At 41.8% G+C, this 14,126-nt stretch overlaps 1 protein-coding gene across 2 annotated transcripts in view; it reads left to right on the top strand.

Moving 5' to 3' along the window:
- The window catches only part of RPS6KC1 (ribosomal protein S6 kinase, 52kDa, polypeptide 1), a 40,668-nt gene that overhangs the window by 7,339 nt on the left and 19,203 nt on the right, over positions 1–14,126 (top strand). Inside the window, exons 1-3 of one of the 2 annotated variants that reach the window (XM_010156641.1) lie at positions 4,018–4,026; positions 4,548–4,595; positions 6,189–6,321. In XM_010156641.1, the coding sequence (XP_010154943.1) occupies positions 4,560–4,595; positions 6,189–6,321 (169 nt within the window). In that variant the 5' untranslated portion in view covers positions 4,018–4,026; positions 4,548–4,559. Of the gene's footprint in view, positions 1–4,017; positions 4,027–4,547; positions 4,596–6,188; positions 6,322–14,126 lie in introns of those variants that run through there. The other variant, XM_010156640.1, reaches the window with a different exon arrangement.

The raw sequence follows: 14,126 nt of genomic DNA, 5'->3' as shown, positions 1-14,126 counted from the left end.
AAAGAGCGAGTAGGCGACAGTGTTGTAAAAGCCAGCATGATATGTAGACCTTGACGCTGTTCGTACATTAGTATTACAAATAGGATTTTGCCTTGCCTCCTTTTGTGTCACAGTCTAGTTGCTATGCCCTGCTGTGCATTTTTCTCCCTCCCCTCTGAGATAGGATGCTGAATGTTACAGCCGACAGCTCATTGTTCGGAGGTATTAAGTATTACAAGTTACACAGTAGTCATCACCAGTGGGACAGGTTCCATCAGCTTGCGTGAGCTCGGAGCAGCCTACTCTAATGCGAGTGTCTGGGTGATCCTCTCCGGAGAAGAACAGAGTTACGCCACAGGGAATGTTATGTGGAATTGTGTTTTGTCCCATCATGCTGTTAGGGTGATGACTTGTCCCTTTGCCTTAGAAAAAGAATTATAGAAGCGCTCCCTTTTGCAATGGGGAAGAAGTGTGAGGAAATGCAAACACGAAAGACTTGTTGGGATAGCACTGCTATACAGAAATTGGCTGTAGGGCATCAGGTGAGGAGAATAAGGTGGCATTTGGGTCAGTGACAGGCTTACTGCTGTGCACTTCTGCAGCATCCTGCTAATGCATCCAGAAGCTGCTTGCCTTTCTCTGCTCTGGATGTGTGGTAGAAAGCCAAGCAAACACACTTGTGACTCTCTCTTTCCTGGACTTCTCCCTTCCTGAAATGTCAATTTTCTGACAGTGATTTGCTCATTCATGTAGTCCTCTAATTGTGCGGGTGGATCAGGTTAAGCCACCTTTTTGCAATAGGCGTGCAGGCTGCCTCCCCTTGGAGCAAGTTTTCGGTTTGATGGGCCCATGTAAAATCCACAGTCTGGCAGGGCCACATGGAGCTTCACTAGGTGAACTTCTGAAGTTACTTTCATGGCTCTTCCTGGGCTTCTTGGAGTTACCCTTTTGAGGTAAACCCTCTTGCAGAAGGGTTGGTATTGAATCAGCAAAGAAATCATTTTCCAAGAAATGGAGTGGTGCGGCAGATGATCATCGCTGGGGGGAAGGTATGATGCTTGGTGGGAAGGAAGAAGCTGGTTAGTCCATCTATGTAGTTAGCCTGAAAGGCACACAAATATTATTTGTTGTTATTACAGTTATAAAACTGTACTTTCATTTTGATGTTGAAACATAACAGCAGATGAGGCTAGCCCTAAAGGGACCCGTTGTCTGCTTTATTCCTGTTAGTGGTAGTCATTCTGTATGTCGTCTTACAGGGTGAGGGCTCACTAATCTCTTCTGTTACACCATATGCTAATACAGTGCTGATAAGCAAGTGTGAAAAATGAAAGGGAGGAATACATTAATTGTATTTGTGCAATAAGGTATGCTATCAAAGGTAATTATTTCATGACAGTTTTAGTTATAGCAGTTGTTTTATCATGGAATAAAAGATGGCTTTAGGAGGCTTTTATTGGAAAGACAATTGTATCAAATTAGTACCAAATTAGATTTTTGTCTTTATAAAGGTGAGCAAACCCATGAGCAGTTTTTAAATTGGTGTCTTCTACTCTACAAATGAACAAATCCTGTTTGAGGGTTAAAGAAGCTATTATTCTGTCCTTTATGTTGACAGCTTCATTACTGATTGGCCTACTGTTGGTATTAAAAAAATGTTTGGCGCCTTATGATCTTTGTGCATGCAACTATAATATTAATACAGACCACGGAACTGTTCATTAAGAAATGACTTTAAATGAGGTTGATGCTTGTAAATCTGGAGAGATACAGATGTTAAATGCTGCCATTCCTTTTCATGTACAGCCGTATGGCTAATAATTTCCAAGTGGCTAAAGCCCTTGTTAGCAAGAGTGCTGGTGTGTTAAGAATGGCCCTATAAATAACTTTAAGAACTGAAGTTGAAGGTGCTTCTTTTAAAGACTATTGTTAACTAAACATTATTGCCAAACAGATGGAAAGCATTCACCAGCCTGATGTTTTTAGGTCTAATTATATTATCGCCAGTCCTGTATGGCTCAGTTGAAGAGGTGTATCCAGAGGCCAATTTATAATCATTTAGCCAACACCTGTTTGGGAGATATTGACAGTCAAAGGGCATATTTAAAAAAAAAATCACATATGTTCTCGTATTTATTGCCTCAGTGTGAACAGTGTCTAGTTACAAACAAACTTGGGACAAGAAGAGGGAAAGTGACTGTAAACACATAGTTGTTTCCAAACCATTTTTACCTTCTTTTGGCACCTCCTGTAAAGTAGCTTTTATTTTTCTCTTGCTCTTCTGGTTTTCTTCATTGTTTGTTTGGCTAGTAATTTTTATTTAATTTTTTTTGGTTAAGCAAGAGCAAAACCAGTTTTACAGTTACTACGTACTCAGCTGGTTTCCACTGTTTCTGGAAGCCTCAGGTAAGAGGCCCGAAAAATTGTTTGGCAAACTCAGTGGCCTGGGGACATTTGCCTTTCCTGACCATGCTCTTGACATGGAAACTGTCATTCCTTTGCTTGGGAATCTCAGTAACACCAAATTGTGTTGATCTTTTTTTCACCAGAAGATATGGAACAGCTTCTACAACTGGGTGCAACCCTAGTGAAAGCTGAGGTCTTTGAGGTGCTGCCTGTCACTTTATTTCTTTGGGTGAAATTTGGTGAGAGGGGAATGATCAGAGAAGGCTCCAATTCTCCTTCTCTTGCTTGAGATGCTCAGGGGTGCCATGGGGAGGGATGGAGGGCAGTGTTTCGAATGCAGCCATCCCAGAGAGCCAAGGTTGCTTTGCTGCAGCTGCTGCCCGGTGGAAGCCAGCACGCACAACCCTGCCCCAGACCTCCCCACCTGGGCCTTTTGCACATGTCTGGCTCCTGTTGCTGTGGGCACTGCACGGGACGGCTGTTTCCGCAGTTCCCGTGGCCCAGGGAAGGTCAGTGTGTCAACCTGGTTGGCTTCATCCGCTCAGGGACAGCGGGCACGGCTGCCCCACGCAGCAGGGACAGCGGGGGTGCTGTGTTGTCCCACTCCTGACACGTCGTTCCTCTGCAAGAAGTCTTTTTGAATGTGGCCTTCACTGCGACTTGGGGTTGCTGCGTCTTGTCTGTTGGACTCAAAGTTCGGTAACCTCAGTGCTGGAATTTGCAGCCCTTGAGGTGTTTGATTTTGCAGCCTAAATATTTTGGTGTCAGTGTATGTGGATATTTATACTGGAAGTTTATCATGTCTGTTGTAAATAAACAGTGAGTGCACACTCTTGTTCTTGTTCCTAGAGGAAGGTTGGGCTTGGGCTTGTGCTGCTGGTGGGGCTGCCTTGCAGCTGGTGCTTTTCAAGCACATCTGTGTTCTTGGAGTTGGAAAACAGTGAATTCCTGAGCATGGTGATTTGAAGACAGAGAAGCAGAGGGTTCCAACTCCCTAAAGATGCAGTTTCCCAAATATATATACACATGTATTGCTGTTTGTTTTGTTTCTAACACAGAAAAAAATGGAGCTTGCTTGGAGGGAAGACGTTATTTAGTACTTCCATTGCTGTGCTATGTTTAAAGCTCTTTCAGTAGAGGTGATGCACTCCTAATAGAGATGCTCTCTGCAGCTGTAGCTCTTCTCCTCTCTGTGGTGAGCACAGCTAGTCTTTTCTCCCTAAATAAATCCTCTTCTTTTTGTTGTTGTTACCTTAATACTAGTTTGCAGTAGCATAAAGAGACTTCCTTACAGCCATTTCTGTTGTGGCTTATGAATGCTGTAAAACCAAAATTGCAGTGGAGGAGTGAGACAGCAGTGACTGTACAGTTGATAAAGCACTTTTTTTTGTGGCCTGAGCATGTGTGTGGCCATCTTTAGTTCAGCTGCCTGGAAAGCAGGTATGGAGCCACACTGCAAAAAAAATCCCTCTGGGAACCCACTGGTAGGCAACATGTGGTTGGAACTTGATGATCTTTAAGGTCCTTTCCAACCCAAACCATTCCATGATTCTGTGATATGATTCTATCATTCTCTGCATTACCTGATGTGGGAAAGGAGGTAGGCACCAGGAAGGTGGGTACAGTGAGGATTTAAGTGAAGTGACGTAGGAAGGTAATGCTATGTGAAGGTTACTTTTTGTGCTTCATCATATTACTACCATTGCATTTCTATAAATCGGGGTTTGCTAGATTAGTGCTGTCATCAAAAAGTACTGCTCATTTCTGTTAGCAAGTTAGGGTGCATTCTTTAAGTTAGCTGGTTGGGAATCAGGTGACATTCTAGTAGTTGTACCATACTTGTACCTTGTACCTGGAGCATTAGCCATACACATCTTTTGTTAGATTGCACCCCCAGTTACTGCCTTGGTATTTTCCCTGGGGAAAATACTTGTCCCGGTCCTGGTCCTCAATCCAGTAGTTCTCTGGAGATCTGGGTCCTCAATCATATTTCTTTCCTGAAACAAGACTGGTATCAAATGTATGCTGTAGGGCATTAATTTTCTTCAATCATTACTTATATCACTTCCTTTGTAAGAATATTCCACATTACATTTAAGCATCGTGTTTTGTTAACTCACTCGTATGAATCTTAAATATTTCTCTGAATGCTTGTTGCTTAGGTTTTGCTTGTAATGGACACCAGGACACAGCAGACTTTTATACTGAAGGTGAGTAATGCCTTTTATTACTTCTCTAAACAGTTTGGCCTCATAAATTACACCACCACACAAAGATCATTTTAAATTAATGTCTAGAGTTATCTCTGCGATATATTGTTATGTTCATATATGTATCCCTGTGAAGTGCACTGGAATTCCTTTTGTTGATACTCAGTTGCTTTCCTTTCCTTTCTGTGTAACTCTCTGGTGCTCAGATGTGCTGGTTTACTCCCTTGAGTTGCTACTGGTTATTGAGGCCAATACCTTAGCTGGCTTTGGTAAAGAAGGGTGGGTTCAGTGTGCTGCTTGAAACATCCATAAAGCCCCGGTGGCTCAGCACATGTGCAGGCTGCTGCTGAAGGTGGAAATTCTCCTTAGCCCACATATATCCACAACACTGTGTGTTTGCTTTCCCCTTAGCTGAAGAGTATATTGGTCAAAGTGGATTCTGGATGAAACAGATGACTGGTCTTATCCAAAATTGCTTTCCTATGTTTTACATCTGTAGGCTGTGCAAACCGAGTGTAATGTTACCAAACAATTGCCTTAATGAATAGTTAATTAGTCAGAATAAAGTTTTTCACATTACTCTTCTGTGTTTCAGAAAGCGCTCAGATCAAGATCCCAATATGCTCGGAGCATCTGTGATGCTGAAAATTAGTTTAGTAGGAGTATTGTTATTGTGGCCATTATTTCAGGCTCCCCTTGACATGAATTCCACTGTTGATGGGAGGAAGGGCTGAAAAACTGTGTCTCAAACATGGAGCTCTAATTAGTTGTTAACATTTTGTAACTTTGCTTCAGGACTGGCTTACAACCCTGCCTTAACTTTGTGCATCTGGCCTTTGAAACTGTTTATTTTAAGTACGTGCAGGGTACAGAAAACCTGTTTGTTCCTCGGAAAGGATTAGTTGTGAATATTGTGTATTAGAACCTCACTTTATCTACTGGCAGAGAGGATAACATTGAATTTCCCATTTAACTGCTTATGTTTATCAATATTGTAATAGGTCACGCTATTGACATAATTTTTTTCTCTTTTTTCTCTCCAATCCCTTTCTCCCTCCCGCATCAATTTTTTCACTTCTGGCAACTTCATCTCTCTGCTACCTCCCAAAAATCATTACCTCTCAAGGAGACTAATCCTTTCCTTTCCTTTTTGTTGTGGTGGTGGTTGTCTTTAGTAAAGCACAGTGGAAATGTGAGGATTACCTGTAAGGCTAAGGCATTCTTTTGTCTTTAGAACTTGAATTGAATTTTTTTAATAGCGTCTTTTGGTCAGACACAAAAATAAAATTTTAAAAAAAGGTCACAGGGAAATAACTGAGTGTCATCCTGATGACTTAGTTTGAGAGAGATTCTAATAAAAACATTGACCCATGTAATTGATTTTAATGGCAGCTTTGTGCCATCTTCTGTTCTCTGGAAATGCGCCAGATGCCATCAGCACAGCCTCGGGGGACCGAGGGGCATAGAGCAGCAGATGAGTGGTTTCTCTGAAGCCCAGAGTAACTCGGATAGATTAGTTTGGTTGATAAACACAGAGCACAGCAGGCTCCAAAGGCAACTGAGGGTACAACTGACCTTTTTGTTCTCTGTCAGGGTCTAAGGAAAAGTAGTGAGTACAGCAGGAGCAGAACGACCATCATCCCCCGCTGTGTGCCCAACATGGTGTGTCTGCACAAGTACATCATCTCCGAGGAGTCTGTCTTTCTCGTGTTACAGCATGCGGAAGGTTTGTCTCTCCTTTAAGTATATTGCTAAAAAAGTCAAAGCCTGAAGTTTTAATCAATGGTATGTTTCGTTGTCAAATTAATTGCTTCTACATCTCATTAAAATATTTTTAGCGTGCCTAAGAGTTGCCATGTAAGACACCCCACTCCCATCCTCCATCCCTTCCCCTTTTTCCCCTTCATTCTGCAGTGGATTTGATTCCTGTTTCAAATGGCCTCAAATCCTGATGGGTTACTTGGATTGTAGCAATACTGAAGGATTCCAACTGTTTATTTTCTACAGGAGAGTGAATGCTTTGACTGCAACGACCATCTGCAGTTTTTACAGTCGTCTCTCAGAGACAAAGTCTTTGGCTACTTTTGTAAACTTCACCAAGTAAATCTTTTGAGCATCTTAGAGTTAAAATGAAAAGTATGCACACAAAGGTTCATTAACTCTCTGCCCAAAATATGAACATTTCCCTGTTGGTTAACATTGCATAGTTATTCTGATCTGGATTTTTAAGAAAATAGCTGGTGGCATCACACAGGAGTTCAAAGTGGAACCACAGAGTTGTGCCTTCAAACTGCTTATAAAATTCCTGTTAAATGTACAGGGAACAGGTGGCACAAAATAATTACATTTTGATTTTTTTTGTCTAACACCTGGATTTAAATATTCCCTAAATGTAATTACCCATATTTGTTTAGAATGAGTGCAGAATATAAATTTTGGGATTGCTAATAGATCTCTTTTTAGGAAATGTTAACAATTCAGTCAGAGTGGATGTTGTGAAGGAGCTAAGCTAACTGATAGAGAAGATAACTTTATTACATTGAATCTTATTTCTTTTTTTCCTAATAACTTACATTTTGGCTTTTTCGTGAACAGTATGTCACATGAGGCCAGTTAAAGTTAGCTGTACAGCGTGAGTGACTGTTTCTGCTACGTGTGACTTAATTTTGCCATGAGCAGGGAAGTATGAAGCAAGGCCTGATGTTACTGTACTGCCTGATGGTGATCTCGAGGGTTCACAGTGCTGTTCCCTACAGTGCTACTTTTCTTGAGTGTGTGTAATTCAGCTGAATAACCTGGGGACTCTCACCTGAACTGTAATCTCCACATAAGATGGTATATTTTGTTTGGAAAAATAGTATTTAAAAAAAACCCAAACAACCCCCAAACCAAACAAAACCCCACAGTCTTTGTCAGATATCAATTGCTCTTAAGGCTAGCATAATCAAAGGATTAGAAACATGATAAAATAATACTTTAAAAAAATCTGTTTCTAATATTTCTGCAGTTTCTGAACACTTGCAGTTTTGTTCTTCTCTTCAGGAATAATGTTCCTTCTCAAGACAGATGGAAAACCGGGGAAAGAAGTGGTGGAACTTGGGAGGGGATTAGTGCTCAGGTGGAGAGAACAAGAATTTTAAGGAAGGCTTAATATGACCAGTTGACAAAGACAATCTCAGAACTCTTTCATTTAAGAACAGAAACCTCATCTTAGCAGTTGGAATGGATGGGGCATTGTCCTGAAAAAGGAATGACTCTCTCCTGGTCGTCTTTGACATGGTCGTGAATGCAGTGAAATGTGCTTGGCCTGAATGTCTTGCGCTTACCGACATCAGCTGTCACGTGTTTTGAGTTTTATGGGGGAAGGACCTTAAATTTGCCAAGTGCCTTCTAAATCAGGTCTGTGCCACAGGCAGCCTTGTGCAGCACCACGCGCAACTTGTTTGATGTGCCAGCAGTAAAGGCGGTGTCTGTGGAGCATCCTCGTTTCAGCTGCCCAGGCAGCAAACACCTGCTTGGAGGCACCACAGCTCATGTTTCTGCCAGCTGTGGGTCAGAGCCATGCAAGGAGGAGACATGGGAGGGAGATGGGTTATTTTGAGGTGGAGCTGGGAGAGGAGGTGCTGATGAGGGATGAGTGCTTTCCACAGGGAGAGTGCTGAAGGGGAACAGGGGGTGGGGAGCAGGGGAAGAACTTGGGGGCATCGCAGGGAGCTCTCAATGGAGGAATGGCAGGCTGTGCTGGAGAGGAAGGGGAGAGCTGTGGGGACTAGAAGGGATTTCGGTGTAGGGGAGGGCTGTTGTTGGTAATGCATGGTACATGGGTTCAGTGGACTTGGACACTTGTGGGTGTAAGTTATAAACTGCGTAGAGTTTTCCCTCCTTTTCTGCTAAAGCAGCAGGTGGTTTGGAAATGAGTTCACCTCTACCCTTGCTTGCAAAACATTCAAAAATGATTATGTGCTATAAGGACTTTTCCTTGATGATCGGGGAATTAACACAGTTAATTTCTTTAAGGATAGTCCCCTGCTTTCATGAACCTTCTGTCTGGGTTCAGAACAGGCAAAGGGAGAGGAAAAGGAGTAATATATTCTGTTTTAAAGAGGTGTGGCTGGGGTACAGTAAACAGTAGATTGCCCGAGAACGCATATAAAAAGCATATTGTGTAGGGCCTGATCCCAAATCCCTAACTGGGGCAGTAATTTTGGGTTGCTGCTAGAACTGTGTGCGCTGTGCACCTCGCCCTGTCCCAGGAGACTGATGCTGGAAAGTGATTCAAGAGAAAGGCTTCATTTTCTAGCTCTGCATGAATAAACCATGAATAAAAATAGGGCTAAAGTTATGCTGTGCTGTATGCTGAGACTAGTCTTGCTCACCCCATAGATGATGGTCTTGATCACATCAGTTTTATGTTAGTGGCACTCATGCCTTAATTACAAAGATAATAATGTCACGAATCCCTCTATAGGTAAAGCTATCTTAAAATTTCCTCCATCTCAGACAAAACACAAATAGAGAAGGTGCTTGTAGTTAATTTTGAGAAAGGGTAAAGATTTCTAGGACAGTACTTTTTAAGTCATAGTCTCTGAAATCTTATTGCATGACTTTATGAATGCTCTTAACATTCATTCTCCAAGTAGTTCTATTCCAGCAGTAAAGAAGAGTTTGCCACTCAGATTTATAAGTGGTGGTGATTTATTACGTTAGGTGTGCTACCTACACCACTGGGAAGTTCAGGGGTAAAATATTAATTTAAGTGGGCAATGGCATGAATTATAGCAAATTCAGAAGAGGTTTTAATGTTATGTACAGACATTATGCATTTGCTAAGCAGCTTGCCGTTCCCTGTGCGCAGTAAATTTTAACTGCATTGTTAAGTGCGGCACTATCGGGTTTTGTATGGAATTCTGCAAGCTTGACCGCAGACTCTTACTCAGGATGGTGACTTTTCCCCCCCCGCCCCCTTCCTTCTTTTGGTAAATCATGATGCTATTACATGCTCAGAACTGGTGAGTGGTGTCTTGGGTTCTCCTACAGGCTCCTCTCATGGCCACAATTGGAGGCTTCAGGGCTGTCTCAGAAGCACAAAAGTCCATAAAGTTATCTTGTAGCTTTGTTGGAAAGCACTTGGCAAATTCTAGTGTGGTAGAGAGCCAATCTGATGTTAATAAGGCCTCGCTTCTTCTTGGCACCACTAACTCCAGGAATTTTAGAAACAGATGCTTCAAAAATAGGCTGGGGGGCTTCCATGGGACATCAAAGTTTAAGTGGCTGTTAGAAGCTGTCAAATCTCTTTAAGCATAAACAAGCTGCAGTTCCTATCAGTCTGGAGAGCACTCAAGAAACTTCATGCTGAAGAGGCTTGCTGCACGCAGGAATTGGTACGCAACAACTTGGTGGCGTTCTGGCCTGCGAAGCTGGGGGCTTGTCCATGGGAAAGGAAAAAGCACTAGCTGTAAATATTCGACAGCAATCGCAAAATGTAGGGAAGGTGATGTGGTCCCTGGCAAATGACTTTTTCAGGCGGCTGCTTTGAAGTAGTAGCTTTTGCTCAGTGTGCATGGGGAAGTGGGAGCTTTGCCTAAACTAGCAAACTTTGTAGCAGAGGTTCACAAGCAGCAGTGGGAGCTGCCGTGTACTCTGGTGTTTGTAACTACTGTCATGTTGAGATTAGGTTGGTGATTAGCTTCCAATTCCTGCGTACGCTGCAACCCCACTGTGGCCGCCATGGGGGTGCTATGAAACATCATTGCTGTATCATGGTAGCGCCTACATGTCCGGTTCCCTTCAGGCCTAGAAAGTGTGAGCATAATTTTATGCAGTCACTGTAGAATAACATGTTGACGTTTACCAGTAAGCATGTCTTTATTGAAAAGGAGGACAGTGATTCTGAGAAAACCATAAGGTTGCTCTTTTTCCAGCAAGGAAGAATATTAATTCAGACAAGGTGTATGACTTATGGTTGGTACTTCTGGCCATAAATGAATTCTTATGCAGTGATGTAGAGAGCTGGGCCTGGTTTTGGAGAGGAATTCAAGCAGACGTCTTTCAGTACTCTGTTTTTCTTCCCTGTCTGATGACAATTATTTGGAAGCCTGGATTGTTCACTTCGACTTTTTTGGGGTTTCCTAAATACAGTGATTACTGCATTCTTAGTTGCATTCCAGTTCTGCAGGAATTGGAGTATATCATCCTTCAGAGTAAACTTACGGGCCAAGCTAGCAAAAGCCATTGATTTATTTTTGAATGTGTCTCTGTAGTCAGCCAGTCTTTCAGGATGTGAAGCTGAAATGATACGTGTCTGAGCACTGGGTGAAGAAAAACCCAACAGGTCGTAAATTTTTCTGGTCAACTAGAACAGAAACATGTTTAGGAGACTAAATTTGCCGATCTGTTGGGTTTAATTTTATCCTATGATATGTACTGTATAGTCTCTGTATCTTCTTCTCTTTGATGGTCCTGCATCAAGTGCTATCAATAACAAAAACCTGAAGAAATGTTTGAAAGAATATAAATATATTACACAATCAAGAAGATTCTTAGCCAGGTTGGTCACTTTATGCTGAAATTTCCTGTTGATTATTTTGGACAATAACTTTTTAGGTTTTCCCTATTGAAGCAGAGGTATAACCTTCAGAGTGCTGGAAATTTGGTTAAGTAAGGCAATTCTAATAAGTAATTTTACACTGAATAACTGCAGAAGGATATAGAGCTTGGTGATTTTTGTGTGCTAATGAAACCAGAAAGAATGAGCCAGACTGGTTGTAGGGTCAGTTCATGGTAGAAGAAAATAATCTTAATAATTAGCTGTGTTAATACTGTACTTCTGAATTTGTATTAAAGACTAATAAACTTTAGCTTAAATTGGTAGCTTTTATAGTTCCTTAGTATGTTAGACTATTTGACAATGACTGAAGCTTACTTGTTTGGATTGATTTCTGTAATTTTAGTTTTTATAGATTCATGATACTATATTAGCATGGCTTGCTAATGGGTTTTCTTGATCTTACACAACACGTGGGGAGAGGGGGAAAGATTATTAGTATGTCATTCATAAAGGCATAATTATATACCCAGATACAAATATCACTCTTGTTTGACCCTGGATTGGACATTTTCAAAACGGAATAAAATTGTTGTTTTTCCACTATGGGACACAATTATTGAATAGCATTTATTTACGTATTTCCACTTGACCAGGAGGCCAGTCTTGAAATATTTGTATGTAAACATATTTGGACATAATTCATTTTTTTTCCTTGTATTTACGTGCATTCAACTCTAAATTGGAGTTGCACTAAGTAGTCATTTCCACTGTGATTTCTAAGTTCAAGTGATGATTAATGAGCAACTTCTGTTTTAGAAAGGTAAGACAGTACATTTACAAGTAGAAAATGAGTCATTGTTGCAGTTCTGTGTGTTTTCACAGGCAGAGTGTGGTGAATTTCTGAATACTGTAAGGATAAAGAGATTTTGTCTTTTTCAAATTTTAGGTTTGTTGAAAGCATTTCAGATTGAACATTTTTTAAAACACAACCTGAACCTGCTGACTCTTCCAGTGATCCTTCTGTGGGGGTTTTGAAGGGATGGATCTCAACACGTCTGTTTTCCATTTTCAGTCCTCCTTGCTTCTCCTTCTTTCTTAAGCTACACTGAGACTTTTGAGGAGAGGCCAAAATCTAGTGAGGGCTGCATGAAACCTTGCATGGAGTGAGATGGAGGGGCAGAAGACAGGAGCTGTCTTGAGAGCCACCTGACCTGTCAAGGGGAAAAGCTAAGTTGTGTGAGGATCATTCTTGCACTTTCCATGCTGCCGGGCAGTCCAGCCCCTTCTGACCTTAATGCAGGGGTACGGAACATGTAGGGCAGTGAGAGACGTTCAGGTATCGCACATGAAAGCACGCCTCGTGCCCAGTAATGACACAGGAAAAACCTGTGACAGTAGGTCACAGAAATAAGGGTTTGAGCTTTCTGCATCAGACTCAACCCAGGCCTCCATGAGAAAGACCTTTTCTTACTACTTGCCCCAGAGGAAGGACTGATGGTGCTGAGACTTGCATTAAAGCTGTGCCTGGAGGCCGAGGTGCCAGGCACTGGCCAAAGCTGCAAAACTGTCACGTGGGTTGGCGTGGGTCATGTTCTGTGAACGCCCTTTGTGATCTGAGATTTGTGGTTTTGTCAGAAATTTGTGAAGCACAAAAAATAAACACTAGTAATATGAAGACAGAAATATTCAGCATTTGCTTGTACTAATTAGTATAGCACGGGTGGGATGGGCAGACTTTGTGTTTATTAAATGCAGCAGGGGCATGGTTGTCATGAGATCTTATTGTTTGGTATGAAACGGCCCTGAATAATTCCATGCCTGGTTAATAAACTGGCCAAAGTTATTTTGCAAGCACTGCTTACTTAAAGTAATCGAATTGAAATTCTTAAGAAAATTAGTTGTTATAAAAATATTGTTCCATTGGAGTCTTGGGGTAAAATTAAACTTCTGCGTTGCTTCTTTTTTAAATGGATGAAATTGTGGAAAAGAGGAGAAAGTCTTTCACACACACATAAAAATATCAATGTTCCCACTGTCTCATTCTCTTTTCTGTTGTTTTCTCTCCCTGCCATTCCATAGCAAAAGCATGAATAAATGTGAAAATGTAATATTAGAAAAAGAATTACTGGTGGTTATGAGATGAAAAACTTTTATTTTTACCATATCAATTTACAACCAGTAATTCTGAAGTCCTGTGCAAGCTGCAGGGCTCAGAAGGCACGGCAGTGCCCTGGCTCTACCTTCACCCTGCTGAAGGCTGTGTAACACATCCCATTTAGGCAAGTGGCTTCATCTTGCGGGTCGGCACGGAACCCCTACCTGTCACAGGGGCGAGGTCCTGCTCGTCAGGCACTTCTGGCAGGACCAGGGCCCTCCGTCTCATGGATGTAGGGCTTGTGTCCAAGCACGCTCAGATCCGGTCACTGCCCAGGGAGGCTGGGGGCTGCTGCTCTGCTGGGCGTGACTGGTGAGCCATCCCTTGCTGTGGAGGCATGGCATGTGTGTAGGTGTTTTGACTTTATTTTGGGTAGGTATTTAAAGTGCATATGCAATACAGTAGTCAGTATAGCGGTTCTTGTGGCCTTCTTGCTTCCCTTTGCTTCTGTTCATTGACTTGGCATCATTCTCATAGTCTTCTGGAAGGTGGCAAGGGTCATTCTGGCCTACTAAGTCTGTTTGTAGCTTATGGGAGAAACCATGTGGATTAATAGATATAAATTGTCATTTTTACCATTGATCTCAAGCTGTTAGAATTCCCTCTTAGTATAGCGGTTCTTGTGGCCTTCTTGCTTCCCTTTGCTTCTGTTCATTGACTTGGCATCATTCTCATAGTCTTCTGGAAGGTGGCAAGGGTCATTCTGGCCTACTAAGTCTGTTTGTAGCTTATGGGAGAAACCATGTGGATTAATAGATATAAATTGTCATTTTTACCATTGATCTCAAGCTGTTAGAATTCCCTCTTAATGTTTTTGATATACTTAGTT

This window comes from Eurypyga helias, unplaced genomic scaffold (assembly GCF_000690775.1).
Source record: "Eurypyga helias isolate BGI_N326 unplaced genomic scaffold, ASM69077v1 scaffold17318, whole genome shotgun sequence".
NCBI lineage: Eukaryota > Metazoa > Chordata > Aves > Eurypygiformes > Eurypygidae > Eurypyga > Eurypyga helias.
This window is presented reverse-complemented; position numbering and strand designations above follow the sequence as displayed.